This window comes from Notolepis coatsorum, assembly GCF_963971535.1.
Source record: "Notolepis coatsorum genome assembly, chromosome: 1".
NCBI lineage: Eukaryota > Metazoa > Chordata > Actinopteri > Aulopiformes > Paralepididae > Notolepis > Notolepis coatsorum.
In genome coordinates this window covers 104,702,660-104,717,971 of record NC_140165.1, presented here as the reverse complement: position 1 = coordinate 104,717,971, position 15,312 = coordinate 104,702,660, and the positions used below count along the sequence as shown (strand labels likewise).

Here is a 15,312-nt window from a genome sequence, read left to right as displayed (position 1 = left end):
GTGGTCGATGTACCCATTGTTCAAACACTATGAAAACAAAAGTTTTCTACCACCCACAGTCTGGGCAGGAATATAAAATAAGGGACCTTATTAATTGCAACACCACTCATGTGATATACATGCTGAAATGCCCTTGTGGTAAGGTCTATGTTGGACAAACAAAACGAAATTTGAAGGTGCGAATAGCAGAACACAAGGCAGCCATTAGGAACAACAATATGGATTATGCCATTGCGAGACACTATAAGGAGAGAGATCATGGTTCCACAGCCTCTCTAAGGTTCATTGGAATCGAAAAAGTCACCCTACCACCGAGGGGCGGTAATATAGTAAAGCTTCTCTTACAAAGGGAAGCGTACTGGATTTTTACTTTGAATTCTGTGGAACCCCATGGTCTAAATGAATCCCTCGAGCTGAATCCATTTTTGTAACCACTATCCGTTCTGTGTAACCTATATGGGTGTGGTTTTAAGTCTGTTTTAAACTATTTATCAGGTCTAATGACCTAGGTATTTGTCACTTCTCTCATATTGCTTTATTATATATAATTTTCAAAAATGAGTCTGTGTATGTATGTGGTATCTAGGCATTTCTATACATAAAAGTGATATGTATCCTACAAAATGATAAAATTTAATGTGATAATTGAGTAGCCAATGGGCTTGATATGTTAAGATTTGTCACTTCTCTCATTTTGTATTATATAATTTTCAAAAATGAGTATGTATATATGTGGTCTCTATGCATCATTTTTATACTAAGAGTTGTATGCATTACATCCTGCAAAATCATCAAATTAAATGTGATAATTGAGTAGCCAATGGGCTTGATGTATTACGATGTGGGGTGGAGCATGCTATACATAATGATGATCATTGATGACACCTGCTGCATAGCACCTGAGGAAGCGACAGCGAAACGCGTTGTGCAAACAATAAATAAGCAAAAACGAGTCCTGTGGAGTGTGCGGTCCCTTCTTTCCTTTGAAGGTTTTTCTCCTTTTAGTTTATATATTATATATTAGGGGTGTAACGGTACACAATAACCACGGTTCGGTACGTAACTTACCTCGGTTTGAAGTCACGGTTCGGCACGGGTTTTCGGTTACTCTCTCTCTGTTTTCTCGTTCTCTCTCTCTACCCCCTCTCTGTGTGTACCGTTGAGGTACTTTGTTTACCATGCTTTGTGACTTCTCACTGAGGTCAGAGCCTCTTTCTTTCTTTCTTTCTTTCTTTCTTTCTTTCTTTCTTTCTTTCTTTCTTTCTTTCTTTCTTTCTTTCTTTCTTTCTTTCTTTCTTTCTTTCTTTCTTTCTTTCTTTCTTTCTTTCTTTCTTTGTCTCCAACATCCACATTAAAAGATACTGTTGGCGCAGAAGCCATTACCAGCAAAGGTCTAGATAGCCTTGGACTAATACTACGGAGGAATAAAAGACGCCACACACTTGCATTGTAGTTCACATGACACTGACTGAATCTCACAAGTGAGCCAGCAATGATCCCTTTATTAGCACCAGCTGTGTTAATCATCCTCTACTGATTGTGATTGACAGATATGACGTCAGCATAAGAGCATTCAAGAGATGAATCGTTCACAACAGTTCAACAGATACCATTGAAACGGTAAAAGATAAAACACCAAAGATAATACATAAATCAAACAATCTCCATCAGAACACAACAGAACAATGGATGTGTTGGAGAAGGGGCAGGGAAGAAGATGCTTATCATGTCCTGCCCCTTCATCAAGACTCGTAAAATAAAATACAAATATCTTGTAAAGGGGGAGGCAGAGAGAGAGACTTTTATTATTTTAATCTACACATGATGCTAGGTTCCCACAACAAACTCTCGCTCTTCCTCAGCTGGGAAATGCCTAAAGGTAAAAAAAAAAATACAATGGCTGCCACGTGTCTGTCCTGAACCTTTAGCCCTTTCACTACATACGGTTAAAGGGTTAACCCTCTGTCATGTGGCAGTGAAAAGGTTAACCTTCTGTGTTGCCGCAGTGAAAGGGTTAACCATTCCAGAGAGAGAGAGAGAGAACTGGCTCATCAACACTGTTATTTCACAGCTTTTAATTACCCAGGAGAGCTAGGTCTGCTCACACCTTCTGCCAGAGCGTGTGTGTTTCTGTTTCTCTCTGTGTGTGTGTGTGTGTGTAGGAAATCTTAATGTGATTAGTCTGGTTAATTACGTTTTTTTTATTATAATTTTTTTTTCATTCAACGCTATCTTTCCACAGCCTCCTCCGACCACTATTATGTATTTAGCTACTAAGTAATCTAATGTGTCTATACTACTATGTTTGAAAAATAATACCACTTACCCTTAGCTGCCAGAGTTGTACCCTTCCTGCTGACTTGTTGTACAGAACTTGTAAAGTCGCTTTGGATAAAAGCGTCAGCTAAATGACACTTGGGTAAATATAAAATATGTGCATGTGTTTGTGCAGGTACCACCCAGAAGGCATGGTCACAGACTTGAGGAAGTATATTGATGGTCCTAGTACCTATGTGACCTTACCGCAGGAGCTGAAGTCGGCCATCAATGCCATCACGTACATTGCAGAGGCCCTACAGGCTGAGAAGGACTACGTGGCTGTAAGTCCCGGTTGACTCGCTCGCTTTCTGTTTATGTGGCCCCTTCATTTCATTTCAAACCCTTAAACTCTAAAGGCAACTGAGGTTTACGTCGAGTGCACATACAGAAATAAGCACAAAAAAGTACCAGTGTTTGTTGCGCCTCTCCATCAGAGAGGGTCAACCAACCTTCTCATAAAGGACACAGTGATGAGTGTTGTATCTGTCATTAGTGATGAATCTGAGGGCAGAGTCCAGCGATTTAAGGTTTGATGCCGCATATAAATTACATCACCATAGACCTGTTTGCTGTATACGACGGTCAGACTCTGTGTGCGCACGCATCAAGTGGGCAAAAGGAACGTAATCCTGGTCAGAACAACGGGGCAGACTACAATATATTTGCATTTGTTAGCCATGCTAGCGATCTAAACAATCAATCGATGCCAAAGCTAGATATGTAAAAGGTGAAAGATCACACTCACATCCATGCTGATTTGGCTAAATGACATCCAGCTGTTTTCATTTGAAACTACTTTTAGTCAGAGGAGTGTCATGGTTTCTCCATAGAGCCCCGTTGAATATTACAAACATGGTATGTTTGTTGTAAACAGCAAACAGGTCTATAGTCCAACCACCCAAACTGCTTTGACAACTCTCTTCAAAGGAAAGCTGGTTCTGTTTCTGTATAGGAAGTAAATTTTCTGTTGCAACTTGGAGGCATGGTTGTCCACTTGTAATTGAAATGTACTCACAGAGCCTTCAAAGCTCAAAATGCCTCAATTGCAAAATATCGCTAACATTTTATGTTGCCAGGGCGGCTACGTGGCGTAGTGGGCAAGGCGTTCGCCACGAATGACGGAGACGCTGGGCTTGCCTGTTCGAGCCCAGCGCTCCACATTGCTTTCAGTTTAGCTGGTCGTTCATACTAATACACATTGGCCGTATTAGGGGGTGAGAAACTGATGGGTGGGGATCGGGCGTTGTGGACAGCGACTCCTACAGGTCGGTTGGTGCGCCTGCGCAGTAGAATCAGGAAGTGTCGGGGGCAGCGTGAGCCTCCCACGCGTTACTCCTCGCCACTGAGAGATTGAGCTGCGCAGGTGAAAAGATGCGACTGCTGTTACCTCAAGTACCGGAGGGGACTTGTGCTATGTATGACTTAGTCCACATTGCAGCCGGCTTGTGGGAGGCAAGAAACAGCGTTTGTGACAGGGGAGGATTGAATTGGATGACACGAAATTGGGATGGGAGAAAAAATATAGAAAATGGGAGAAAAGGTGGATAAAAAAAAACATTTTATGTTGCCAGTACAGAAAGTATCAAAACCATTTACAACTCAACAGGTTTTTGTAATTTTTAGGAACTTCAGAGCACTCAAGTCTTAGCATGTCCGTCTGTTCTACTTCCTGTATTGCCTCTCTCACTTTTCACTTTGTTTCCCTTTTCTCCCTTTACCTCCTTTGTCCTTCCCTTTCTATGCCTCCCTGTCTCCCTCCATCCCTCCCTCCTTTATTCTGTTCCTTCTGCTCACCCCCTCCCTCTCTCTCTCTGTCCCTTTCTCCCCCCCTCTCTCTCTTCCTCCACCACCCCTACCCCCATATCCCCCTCTCTCTCCTGCTCCCCCCTCCCCCCCCGCCCCCCCCCCCCCCCCCCCCTTCGGGCTTCCAGCTGAAGGAGGACTGGCAGTACGTGGCGATGGTGGTGGACAGGATGTTCCTCTGGATCTTTGTGGTGTTCACCACAGTGGGAACCCTCGCCATCTTCACCAATGCCAGCTTCAACCACACGCCCACCGACCCCTTCAAGTATCCCTGACCTGGCGGGCCGGTCCCCCCCTCCTCCCTCCTCCACTCCCCATCTCCAGCCCCACTGTTGAACTACCAAAATTATCCTCTGTGTTTACTTGTAAATACCTCGGGGTCTACTGTAATAATAATATTAAACATGGGTTCTTTGGTAATTTGATGAAAATAATGTTAACGATTTTTTGCATTGGGATTTATCTTTTTCTGGAGTCGCCCATCATTGTTCTATTGCCTTGCGATGTACTTGGTGATCAGCATTCTGTTTTGATGGCTTTTATACTGAACATTGGTGCCCATCATTTCACAAGGCAATTCATATTTCCCTTTTTGCATGTCCCCCCCTAGTTACACATACACATAGTCAGCCACAAATATGCATTTCTTCATAGAGGTCAGAGCACAGACCACAGTACAGTGCCCCTGTAGCAGTTTAGGGGTCCAGTGCCTTGCTCAAGGGCACCTAGGCAGAGATGGGCACCGTAGATGTAATACCAGGCCACCCTTCAGTCACCAGCTCACAGGTGGAATCTCTTGTCTGGTACCCCTAAGCCATCCTGTTTTAAGGTCACTTGGGAAACAGGAAAAGCTGCAGCTCTCTCGTTTCCACGGTTGCGGATTACCAGACCGTGTTGGCTAAGGTGTTGTGCCGATGCAGCAAAACAGCCAGCAGTCCCAACGATGAGGGGTGTTTTCAGCCCAGTGTTGTAGTGCTCAAGTCCGAGTCCTGGACACATTTTCAGGACTCGTGACTCGACTCGGACTTGAGCACTGATGACTCGGACTTGGACTTGAGGATTCACTGCATTTGGACTCTGAAGGTGCAGACGAGGACTTGTTAATTGATGAATAGTTGTTTTCTTTTCATTTTTGTAATAGGCCCTACTCATTTGGCATAAGATGTTGATGGCTATATTAATACCAGTACAGTATTTCATTTCGTGCAAGGGCAGACACGTGTGTTCCACCCACATTCACGTCGATACCCTCATGTTCAGTACTTAAGATGCCTAAAGAGACGCCCCGAATTGTGTGCTTTGTCTTTTATGTTTAATGTAGACCTTTTTTTATTTGTATGTCAGCTCTTTGACTGCCGGAGGGGAGTGAACTCAACCTTGATGACTTGGACTCGGACTAGGGTAATGGGGACTCGACTCTGGCTCTTCTTTGGTGACTCAGACTTGGACTAGGACTCTAACACTGGGGACTCGAGACTCGACTCGGACTCGAGATTTAGTGACTCGACTACAACACTGCTCCAGCCTGCCTGATCTCGCTTAAACTAACCTCAACTCCAACTATAATCATAGTTAGATAGTGGTGAGAGAATTCGCCCGCGGCTGCAAATGATTGTTGGTTCAACAACGTTTGTTTTGGACTTTTGCCGATACAATATGTAAATATATTACCTATGGCTATAACATAACCTACATTATGTACCTTTTTTCCTGCGGTCGATTAGTACGTTATTTAATTTTAAGGAACACGCCAACATTTTGGGAAATTAGCTTACTGTCTTCTCCAGAGAGAGACAAGAAGATAGATACCAGTTTCCTCTGTGCGTTCAGTAGAAAGCTATCTGGCTGCATGTTAGCCTAGCTTAGCACAATGAACGGAAGCGGACATGTACAGGTAGCCTACGCATTTTCCAACCAACACCTCTCCCGAAGGCTACCCGTACATGTCTGCTTCCATTCATTGTGCTAAGCTAGGCTAACATATAGCCAGATAGCTTTCTACTGAATGCACAGAGAGGAAACTGGTATCTATCTTCTTGTCTCTCTCTGGAGAAGACGATAAGCTAATTTCTCAAAATGGTGGCGTGTTCTTTTAAGTTTTCCGATGAGATTCTCCCACAACATCACACTTTTGTCGCTTATACTGATTTGTACACTGCCCGCTCCTAATTCTATTTATTTTAATAGGATACAGGTGCAAGAAAAAATACATTTGATGCCGTACAAATTACTGCAACCGTACATATGTTTCTAGTCTGGGCTCATTTACAACTCCCTTGACGGGCATTGATTGTAATCTGAAAACTCTTTGAAAAGTGATAATAGTGTCTAGACTATCAATCCGTCAATCACATGGGAATACCACAGGTAGAAAGAACACGGAAGGCCACTCTCCTATCGTTGGTAGGGATATCTATGAACAGTAGAAACTCGACAATAGCTTCATATATGGTTCTCTATATTGACCACATTCACACGGCCGCCTTTCTTCTTCGTGCCCAGGTTGGGATTCCATTCCATCTTTTCCCACCCAAGGAAATCCTCCGTCCCTGCTGGCTGCTGCCCCACCCCGCCCTCTCCTCCACCATTCCAATATTATGTTCCCATCCAAGCAAGGGAATCCCAACCTGAGCACATCATAAGAGCAAAATGGCCGCCATGTGAATGTGGTTAATGGAGCTTGTAGTTTGAATCTTACCATCAGTACCAGCACCTCACAAAGTCCTTTGGCACGTGTTTATATATGTGGACGATTGATCCATCTCAAGCTATCCTGTACTATCGTGTACTATCCTGTACTGTTCTGTACTGTCATGTACTATCATGTACTATCCTGTACTGTTATGTACTATCCTGTACTATCCTGTACTGTCCTGTACTATCATGTACTATCCTGTACTATCCTGTACTATCATGTACTATCCTGTACTATCATGTACTATCCTGTACTATCATGTACTATCATGTACTATCCTGTACTATCATGTACTATCCTGTACTATCATGTACTATCCTGTACTATCATGTACTATCCTGTACTATCATGTACTATCCTGTACTACCATGTACTGTTCTATACTCTTTATCTGTTTCCAATGTGCTGTAGCTTTTATTTTCTAACTGCTTTTGGTTTGGTGTACGTAGGGGTGTGAAAATCTCAATACAGAATTTGAAAATGTGAAGAAATGTGTTGACTCAATGCTGTGTATCCAAATGTAAAACTGCATCTTCCCTGGTGGGTCACACATATATATCAAGACATCAAACATGTTTATAATCTTTGGTATTGATGCTTTTTTTTTCTTTTCATGAAATAATTTATATTGGAAGTCTAAAGCTCCAATCACAACCTGAACATCATAATCTCTTTAACAGATGAACAATTGAATCGTGACCTTGGAATTAAAAACATTTTGGAATCTGATAACAGAAATGTGTGTATCGTTGCTGTCCATGCTAGTCCTAGCTAAAGTGCACTACAGAGGGCTAAAACAAACAACTTGTTTGTTTTTTAGTTCAATATGCGTCTCCCATATTTTCACAATAGTGTTGATAGACAGGCTACAAGTGTGTCCTAGATGTATTTAAAGTATACTATTTATAGAGTGCACTAGCGTTATCAAAATGTGGTAGTTACAAAGGGGCGCTGGTGTTTCGCGTTAAATCATGGTGTAAGTCAGCCATGCCACTGACAGTGAGCTAGTTAAGGTATGTCTGAAGGAAGGAAACTGTACTACTGATGCTTTGCTGCTTGCCAATAAATATTCTAGGTTACATGTATACTAGTAAATACTAGGTTACTTGGATACTAGTAGTACTTGGATACTAGTGTAGCAGTCTGGAAAATATGGTATATTATTGAGAACTGCTGACTGTGTTTTATATCCCTTTTATACACAAAGACATTCTAACTAGTGTCATTGATTCACACGAGCAATGACACAAACGTCCCCTTCCGAGGAGCATTGGAATACGGATTATAAATGACAGTACTGATTCATATTCTACAAATGCGTCTTCACTTGTGACTGGCAGGCGGGACCAGCAGGGGGCAGTAGCAGGCGGAGAGAGAGCTGAGAGATGATAAAGGGAGGAGCCCAGCGGAAGTCGGCCTCTTCGGCCGTGAACTTGACAACGAGAGGACACAGCTAACGGGAGCTCTGGATAGCCCCGTTGCTGACGTTTATGCCGGAGTGCCCCGGGAGAGGACAACGGGTGATAGGAAGTACTGGCTAGTGGATACGATATCCTAGCAGTACCAGTGGTATGATATGAACAATAAGTGCAGAGCCAGGCACTAACAGTCGAGTTATACCTAGTTACAGTGAGCGATATAGGTAGCGTGCGGCTAAGGATCACAGTAGTATTGCTCGTGTTATACTTAGTTACAGTGCCGGTATAGACTGCGTGTATTTCCTAAATAATTCCCGTTCTGTGAATCCCTTTATTCTCTTCCCTATGCTCCCCCCTTCCTTCCCCATATTCTCAACTGGGGACAGTAAGAGTGTAATTCCTTAGAGAAGGTAAATACTGTGTTCCGCCCAGACGTGGGCAGCGTTTAGTCTGGGTACCTGAGAGCACTTGGTGCCTGGGTGTAATATTATAATTGACTCATGTCATTGATTCATGCCATTGATTCATGCCAGTAATTATTGTATGGATACCCATGGTGCAGTAATCACCAGACGTAGCATTGTTGTAACTAGGCTAAGTTACAATACAGTCATCCAGAACGGGAGCACTGTGTCTGTGTCTTTCATTATTTCTAACCCTAACCCTTTGATACGGGTAATATATGTAATCGTAACCCCTTGCTATTCTACCTTTTCCATTTCCATTGTAAGGGTTCTGGTGTCACTAAGGGAGGGTACTGCTTGCGGGGGGAACCAAGTTATTTCGCTACCCGGTCATTGGGTGTGGGAGGGCAAAAGGGGCAACTGTGGAGAGTGAGGGTGTGTTGGGGAGTACTGCTGACTGCTCCAGAGAGAGGGAGGAAGACCAGAGTACCTCTTCCATCCCCACTGCCAGCCTCCAGTTGACGCTACGGAGGTGCAGCTGGCCAGAGTGCTACTGTGTCTCGCTACCTATTGACCGCACATCACCGTTCCCACGAAGCAGGGATAATCCACCCTGCTACACTAGTAAATAGTAAATATGAGGTTACTTGGATACTAGTAAAGACTAGGTTACATATATACTAGTAATGACTAGGTTACATTATATACTAGTAAATAATCTAGGTTACTTGGATATTAGTAAATAATCAATTTAGGTTAATTGGATACTAGTAAAGTCTAGGTTACTTATATACTAGTAGAGACTTGAGGTTACTTATATACTAGTAAAGACTAGGTTACTTATATACTAGTAAAGACTAGGTTACTTTATACTAGTAAAGACTAGGTTACTTATATACTAGTAAAGACTAGGTTACTTATATACTAGTAAATACTAGGTTACACTAGTAAAGACTGGGTTACATGGATACTAAAGACTGTTCTTTAGGTTAATTGGATACTAGTAAATCAATATAGGTTAGTTGGATGCTAGTAAATACTCTAGGTTACGTAGTAAGGACTATGTTATTTATATAATAATAAACTAGGTTACATGGATACTTGTAAAGACTAAGTTACTTGGATACTAGTAAAGACTAGATTACTTGGATACTAGTAAATAATCTAGGTTACTTGGATACTAGTAAAGACTGTTACTTGGATACAAATTAAGACTAGGTTACTTGAATACTAGTAAAGACTAGGTTACCGTACTTTTCGCACTATAAGCCGCGGCTTTTTTCCCCATTTTTCGACCCTGCGGCTTATATAACGGTGCGGCTTATATGTGACTCGACGTGACCAAACTCGAAAATGTAAACATCTAAATATTGCTTTTTTGACTGCATTGAAATGTTATTTATCTGTTCCCTTATTTGCTAAACTTAATACAACTTGTAAATGAGTTAATGCTTGTTATTTGTCCGACAGTATTGTGTCCCAATGCTAATTACATATGGTAATTAAACATTAAAACACCTGCGGCTTATAGTCCAGTGCGGCTTATATATGTACACATCATTCAATTTAGCTGCTGCGGCTTATAGTCAGGTGCGGCTTATAGTGCGAAAAGTACGGTACTTATACTTGTAAAAACTAGGTTACCTGGATACTAGTAACGAATCCAGGTTACTTAGATACTAGTAGAACTATAGGTTACTTGGATACTAGTAAAAAACTCCAGGTTACTTGGATACTAGTAAATAATCTAGGTTACTCTGACACTAGTAAAGACTGTTTTTAGGATACTAGTAAAGACTAGGTTACTTATATACTAGTAAATAATCTAGGTTACTCTGACACTAGTAAAGACTGTTTTTAGGATACTAGTAAAGACTAGGTTACTTATATACTAGTAAATAATCTAAGTTACTCTGACAAAAGACTGTTTTTAGGATACTAGTAAAGACTAGGTTACTTATATACTAGTAAATAATCTAGGTTACTTATATACTAGTAAAAACTCTAGGTTACTTATATACTAGTAAATACTTAAGTTACACGGACACTAGTAAAATACTCTAGGTTACTTGGACACTAGTAAAGACTAGGTTACTTAGATACTTGTGTGGCATGGACATATAAACACAGGGACAAACCAGATGCTATTATGAGCTAGATGTACTATATGCCTTTCATTTGCCTGTGTCAATGTGTTGGCGCATGGTGTATGCTCTATTTCTGTATCCATGGTAATCCTCTATGTATTTTGGGCTGTGGTGTGTGTGTGCGTGTATACATGGTGTGTGTGTGTGTGTGTGTGTGTGTGTGTGTGTGTGTGTGTGTGTGTGTGTGTGTGTGTGTGTGTGTGTGTGTGTGTGTGTGTGTGTGTGTGTGTGTGTGTGTGTGTGTGTGTGTGTGTGTGTGTGTGTGTGTGTGTGTCTGTCTGTATGGGAGCTATTCTCATGTTGAAGTGTAGAATAGCTCACCAGCTCAGTTCACCAGCTGCACCAATAGGCGGTGGAATTCCCATTATAGATGAGACCTGTGCCTCCAACACACACACACACACGCACACACTGCCAGTCACACACCTGCCCAGTAAAGCTTGTTGTGCCTTTATTGTGTTTTTTAAATAAAGATCTAAGCAGGGATATCAAAAGCTCCATCTGTTGTCACAATGTTGTTCTCATGCCTTGAGAACAGCAGCCCGGGCCTCGTCACCTGTCAGCCCTGCTATTTATAACACACACACACACATATCCCAAAACTATAAACTATAAGATTTGTTTAGAGAGTTATTGACTTAAAGAGATAAGACATGTGATGTCATTATGATGTATAGCATTCCAGAAAATAGCCTAATAAACACGGCTCAGTGAAATTATGAAGAAAAAATAAATATATATGTAGCAGCCTGAATATTCTACTGAGTATTCAGTAGTGCTAACTAACTGTTACTTTCCCTGTGTGTGTATAACGTGTGATTAACAGTGTTCCTTTGGATAGCCTAACAGTGTTCCTTTGGATAGCTCGCCCAGTCTAACGACGAGGTGAGGTGCTACTCTTCTCCGGCTGCAGTATGGATTACTAACAATAACATTGAGCCCTTTTTCCCTTTCTGGAGCGGTCCTTGAGTGGGACCAGTGGAGGCTGCCAGCAGGGGGCGGAGTGGCAGTGGTGGCAGGTGGAGCAGTGGAAAGAAGCAAGCAACGAGGAAGAGGGAGTTACCTGGAGGCAAAGGGAGCAGGAAGCTCTCTTCGGCGTTGGACTTGGCCGTGATCAGTCGCAGCCACAGCGGGCGTGTGCTTTGGAATAGCCCCGTTGAAGAAGTTAATGAAGGAGAGCCCCGTTGGAAAGAGCAGCGGGTGATGAGAAGTACTTGCTAGTGACGGGTTATCCTAGAAGTATCAGCGATAGTGTGTGAGTAAGAGAAACCGAACGGAATGACTAACGTCTAGAGTTAACGAGACTAGCGTCTAACGTTAGCGGGTTATAGTAGTTACTGTGTGCGGTGTATTAGTATGCTGCTAGCGGCTCCGTCTGACTTGAGTAGACTACCGGGCGCGCGGCGCTGAAGAGACCGGTGGTATAGCCAGCCACGTTGCGTTAGCAGTGTAACCGATAGCAGGAGGGTGCATCTAGACCCAAAGCTTAGCTGTGTTTAGGGTAGCAACAGTATTAGCTTGCGCGACAGAAGCAAGCCAGCAACAGCAGCGGTGGACGTTTCCCAGACGGTACAGAGGTCGCCTCTTCCCACCAGCAGAGGACGCCATACAGCACGCTCCTCCAGCTACCACTGCCTATGCTGTCCGCCCAGCCTGCTGGCTGTGCTCGCGGATCGCCGACGCCATCTTGTCACCTGGACGAGCGGTGACAAGAGTGGGTCCGCCATCTTGGCTAAGTACTAACGGTACCACGTGTATCAACAGCAACGTCCATTCAAGTGAACGCTAACAACCAGTGTCTAAGGGGTACCCCGAACAATTTAAGCCGGCTTAGGTTAGGTTTTCTTTTGGTAACGTGGGCCCACATTTACTTGGTTTTATTTTGTTATTTGGTTATTTGATTAATGGATTATTTGGTTCTTTGAACTCCCAATGTGTCTCTATTTTATGCCTGGGTTCCCCTAGTACAAGCGGGGTGTTTTTAATGTATTGAGCACTCGGTGCCTATGGTGGGAAGAGCTTCCCCTACATTATAATAGCAAGAGCACTCGGTGCCATGTATTAATAAATGACAGTGTAATGGATAACATGCCCAGGCTTCTATATAAAGTAGACATTATCGGGATCATTGTGTGTGTCTGTTTCTTCCAAGTTCCATTTGCTATTCTTTTTTTTTTAAATACTTTATTTCTCAGTTTACTAGACAAGAACAGACAAACAAAAAGGAGGAGACAGAACAAAAATAAACAGACATAACAAAACAAAAAAAAAACAAAAAGGACTGCCAGACAGGAAAATAAAATAACAGTGTGACTTAACTCAAAGCATTAAAGTGTGTTGTATAGCCAGGTGTTACAAGGTGCAGGTCAAACATGATATACAGGGGTGAGTCTCTGCAGAGTGCAGTTATTTGTCCTTCAGATAGTCAATGAATGGGCTCCATATGTCCGAAAACCTGTTGTGCTCTTTGGATCTGTAATAGCGGATCCTCTCCATCTGTATGATTGTGATCATTTCATTGAGCCATTTCTGGAAACACGGGGGTGTAGGTGATTTCCAATCGGTTAGAATCATTTTTTTTGCAGCTACCATGCCGAGCATTAGTGTCTGTTGTTCCTCCCTCGTGTACCTTAAGGCAGTCTCTGAACACCCAAAGAGTGCCAACTCTGGATCAGGGGGAATGTCCTTTCCATAGACCCTGGAAAACCACTGGAATATTTCACCCCAGAATTTTTGTAAATGAGGACAGAGCCAAAAGAGATGTGTTAAAGAGCCCTCTGCAACTTTACACCTGTCACATAATGGAGAAAGAGATGGATAAATTCTGTGTAGTTTGGTCTTTGAATAGTAGAGTCTATGGATGACTTTAAATTGAATCAATTTGTACCTACTGTAGCATTGATCGAGCAAGTTTGGATTCTAGTCAAACCTTCATTCCATATGTTCTCAGACACCTCTAGATTCAACTCAGTGGACCAGGCATCTCTCAGATGGTCAGTGGACACAGAGGTGGAAAACAGGGACATAAAGCGAGATATCAGGTGTCTGGAGTCTGGAGGAAGCTTCAGGAGATCATAGAATGGGCAATTCTCTGGCATGGTTTCAAAATGTGGAATTTTTTCTTTGACATAGTGTCTGATTTGGAGATATCGAAAAAAAGTGGGAGTTAGGAATGTTAAATTTTGTTTTCAGTTGGTCAAATGATGCAAACTGTTTGTCTATGTACAAGTCTCCAAGGGTCGTGAGTCCCTTGTCCCTCCAGACAGCAAATGCCCCATCTGTCCGAGATGGCAAAAAGGAGTGGTTATGACATATAGGGGTATACATACAGACATTTGGTGGCTTGTGAACACCTCTTATCTGATTCAAAATCCTAAGTGAGTTCCTTAAGATAAAATTGTCACCAATTAGCTTTTGAGGGGATTCTGTTTTAGAAAAAAGTAAAGTACAGAGAGAGGAGCCTTTTACTGCTGTCGCTTCAATGTTTAGCCACAGGGGGGAATTATTAGATGGTGTCTCACCCGAGAGTCCCCTCTGCCAATAGGTCAGAGCTCTAGCATTGGCTGCCCAATAATAATTCATGCTATTCTAACCCTGGGTAAATATTGTGACGGCATAATAATTTAACCCTTACACCCCATTTACAGAATAGCATTTGAAGGGTCTATACAGGTGGTCAAGGAAGGGTACTGCTTAAAGGGAAGCCCAATAATACTATTGAACTGACAGTCACGGGGTGTGGGAGGGCTGTCGGAAGTACTGGGGGAAGTGAAGGTGTGTGGGGAGCTACTGCTGACCGCCTTGGAAGGCGAGGGAGACCAGAGTACCAGTCCCCAGGTTAGTAAATCCTGGGCCCCATCCACTCCAGCTGCAAGCCCTCCAGAACGATGTTCCGGGCCAAAGACGGGGGTACTTATAGGTCTGTGTACTACTACTCCCACAAGCAGGGATAATCCACCCTTCTACATATATATATATATATATATATCCACGTCTTTGAAAATCATTCAGTATATATATCAATTTTTTTTCTTTTATTATATATAATGTATTTGTAGTTCTTTCTATGAATTGTCAATCACTCGCTAGGGGCTTGATATTTATTTTTTTCATCAATCCACTGAGACATTTATTACCTCCTAGAATAATATACATCATAATGACATCACACATGTTAACTCTAAATAACTCTAAAACCAAATGACTTTGTACGAGACAGTTTATACTTCCGGGGTGTATGTTATTATGGGCTTTATGGTTTTGGTGGTGTTTCTTTAAGCAAAAGTGATATCACATATCACATATCACATATTATTCAGAATGTTTTACCCCTATATAGGCTCACCAATGATTTGATTTTTTTTATTTGAAATCTTTATTTCGAAGATGTAAATGAATACAAACAAAATAAATGACTAAACAAAATCAAAACATAACTCAAACTAAATAAATAACTAAACAAAAGCAAAACATAACTCAATTTACATGTTCGAAAAGGAGTAGGAAGAAGTATACACTTATTTAAT

The 15,312-nt window shown here is 42.1% G+C and overlaps 1 protein-coding gene across 1 annotated transcript in view; it reads left to right on the top strand.

Annotated features, from left to right (window-relative positions):
- Window positions 1-5,339, top strand: part of LOC311246179 (acetylcholine receptor subunit beta-like) — a gene marked incomplete at its 5' end in the record, with an annotated part of 71,209 nt that extends 65,870 nt beyond the window's left edge. Inside the window, 2 exons of the mRNA XM_084336297.1 lie at window positions 2,453-2,600; window positions 4,251-5,339. Coding sequence (XP_084192423.1) covers window positions 2,453-2,600; window positions 4,251-4,397 — 295 coding nt within the window. The 3' untranslated portion in view covers window positions 4,398-5,339. The remainder of the gene's footprint in view (window positions 1-2,452; window positions 2,601-4,250) is intronic.
- Window positions 5,340-15,312: the final 9,973 nt, after the last annotated feature.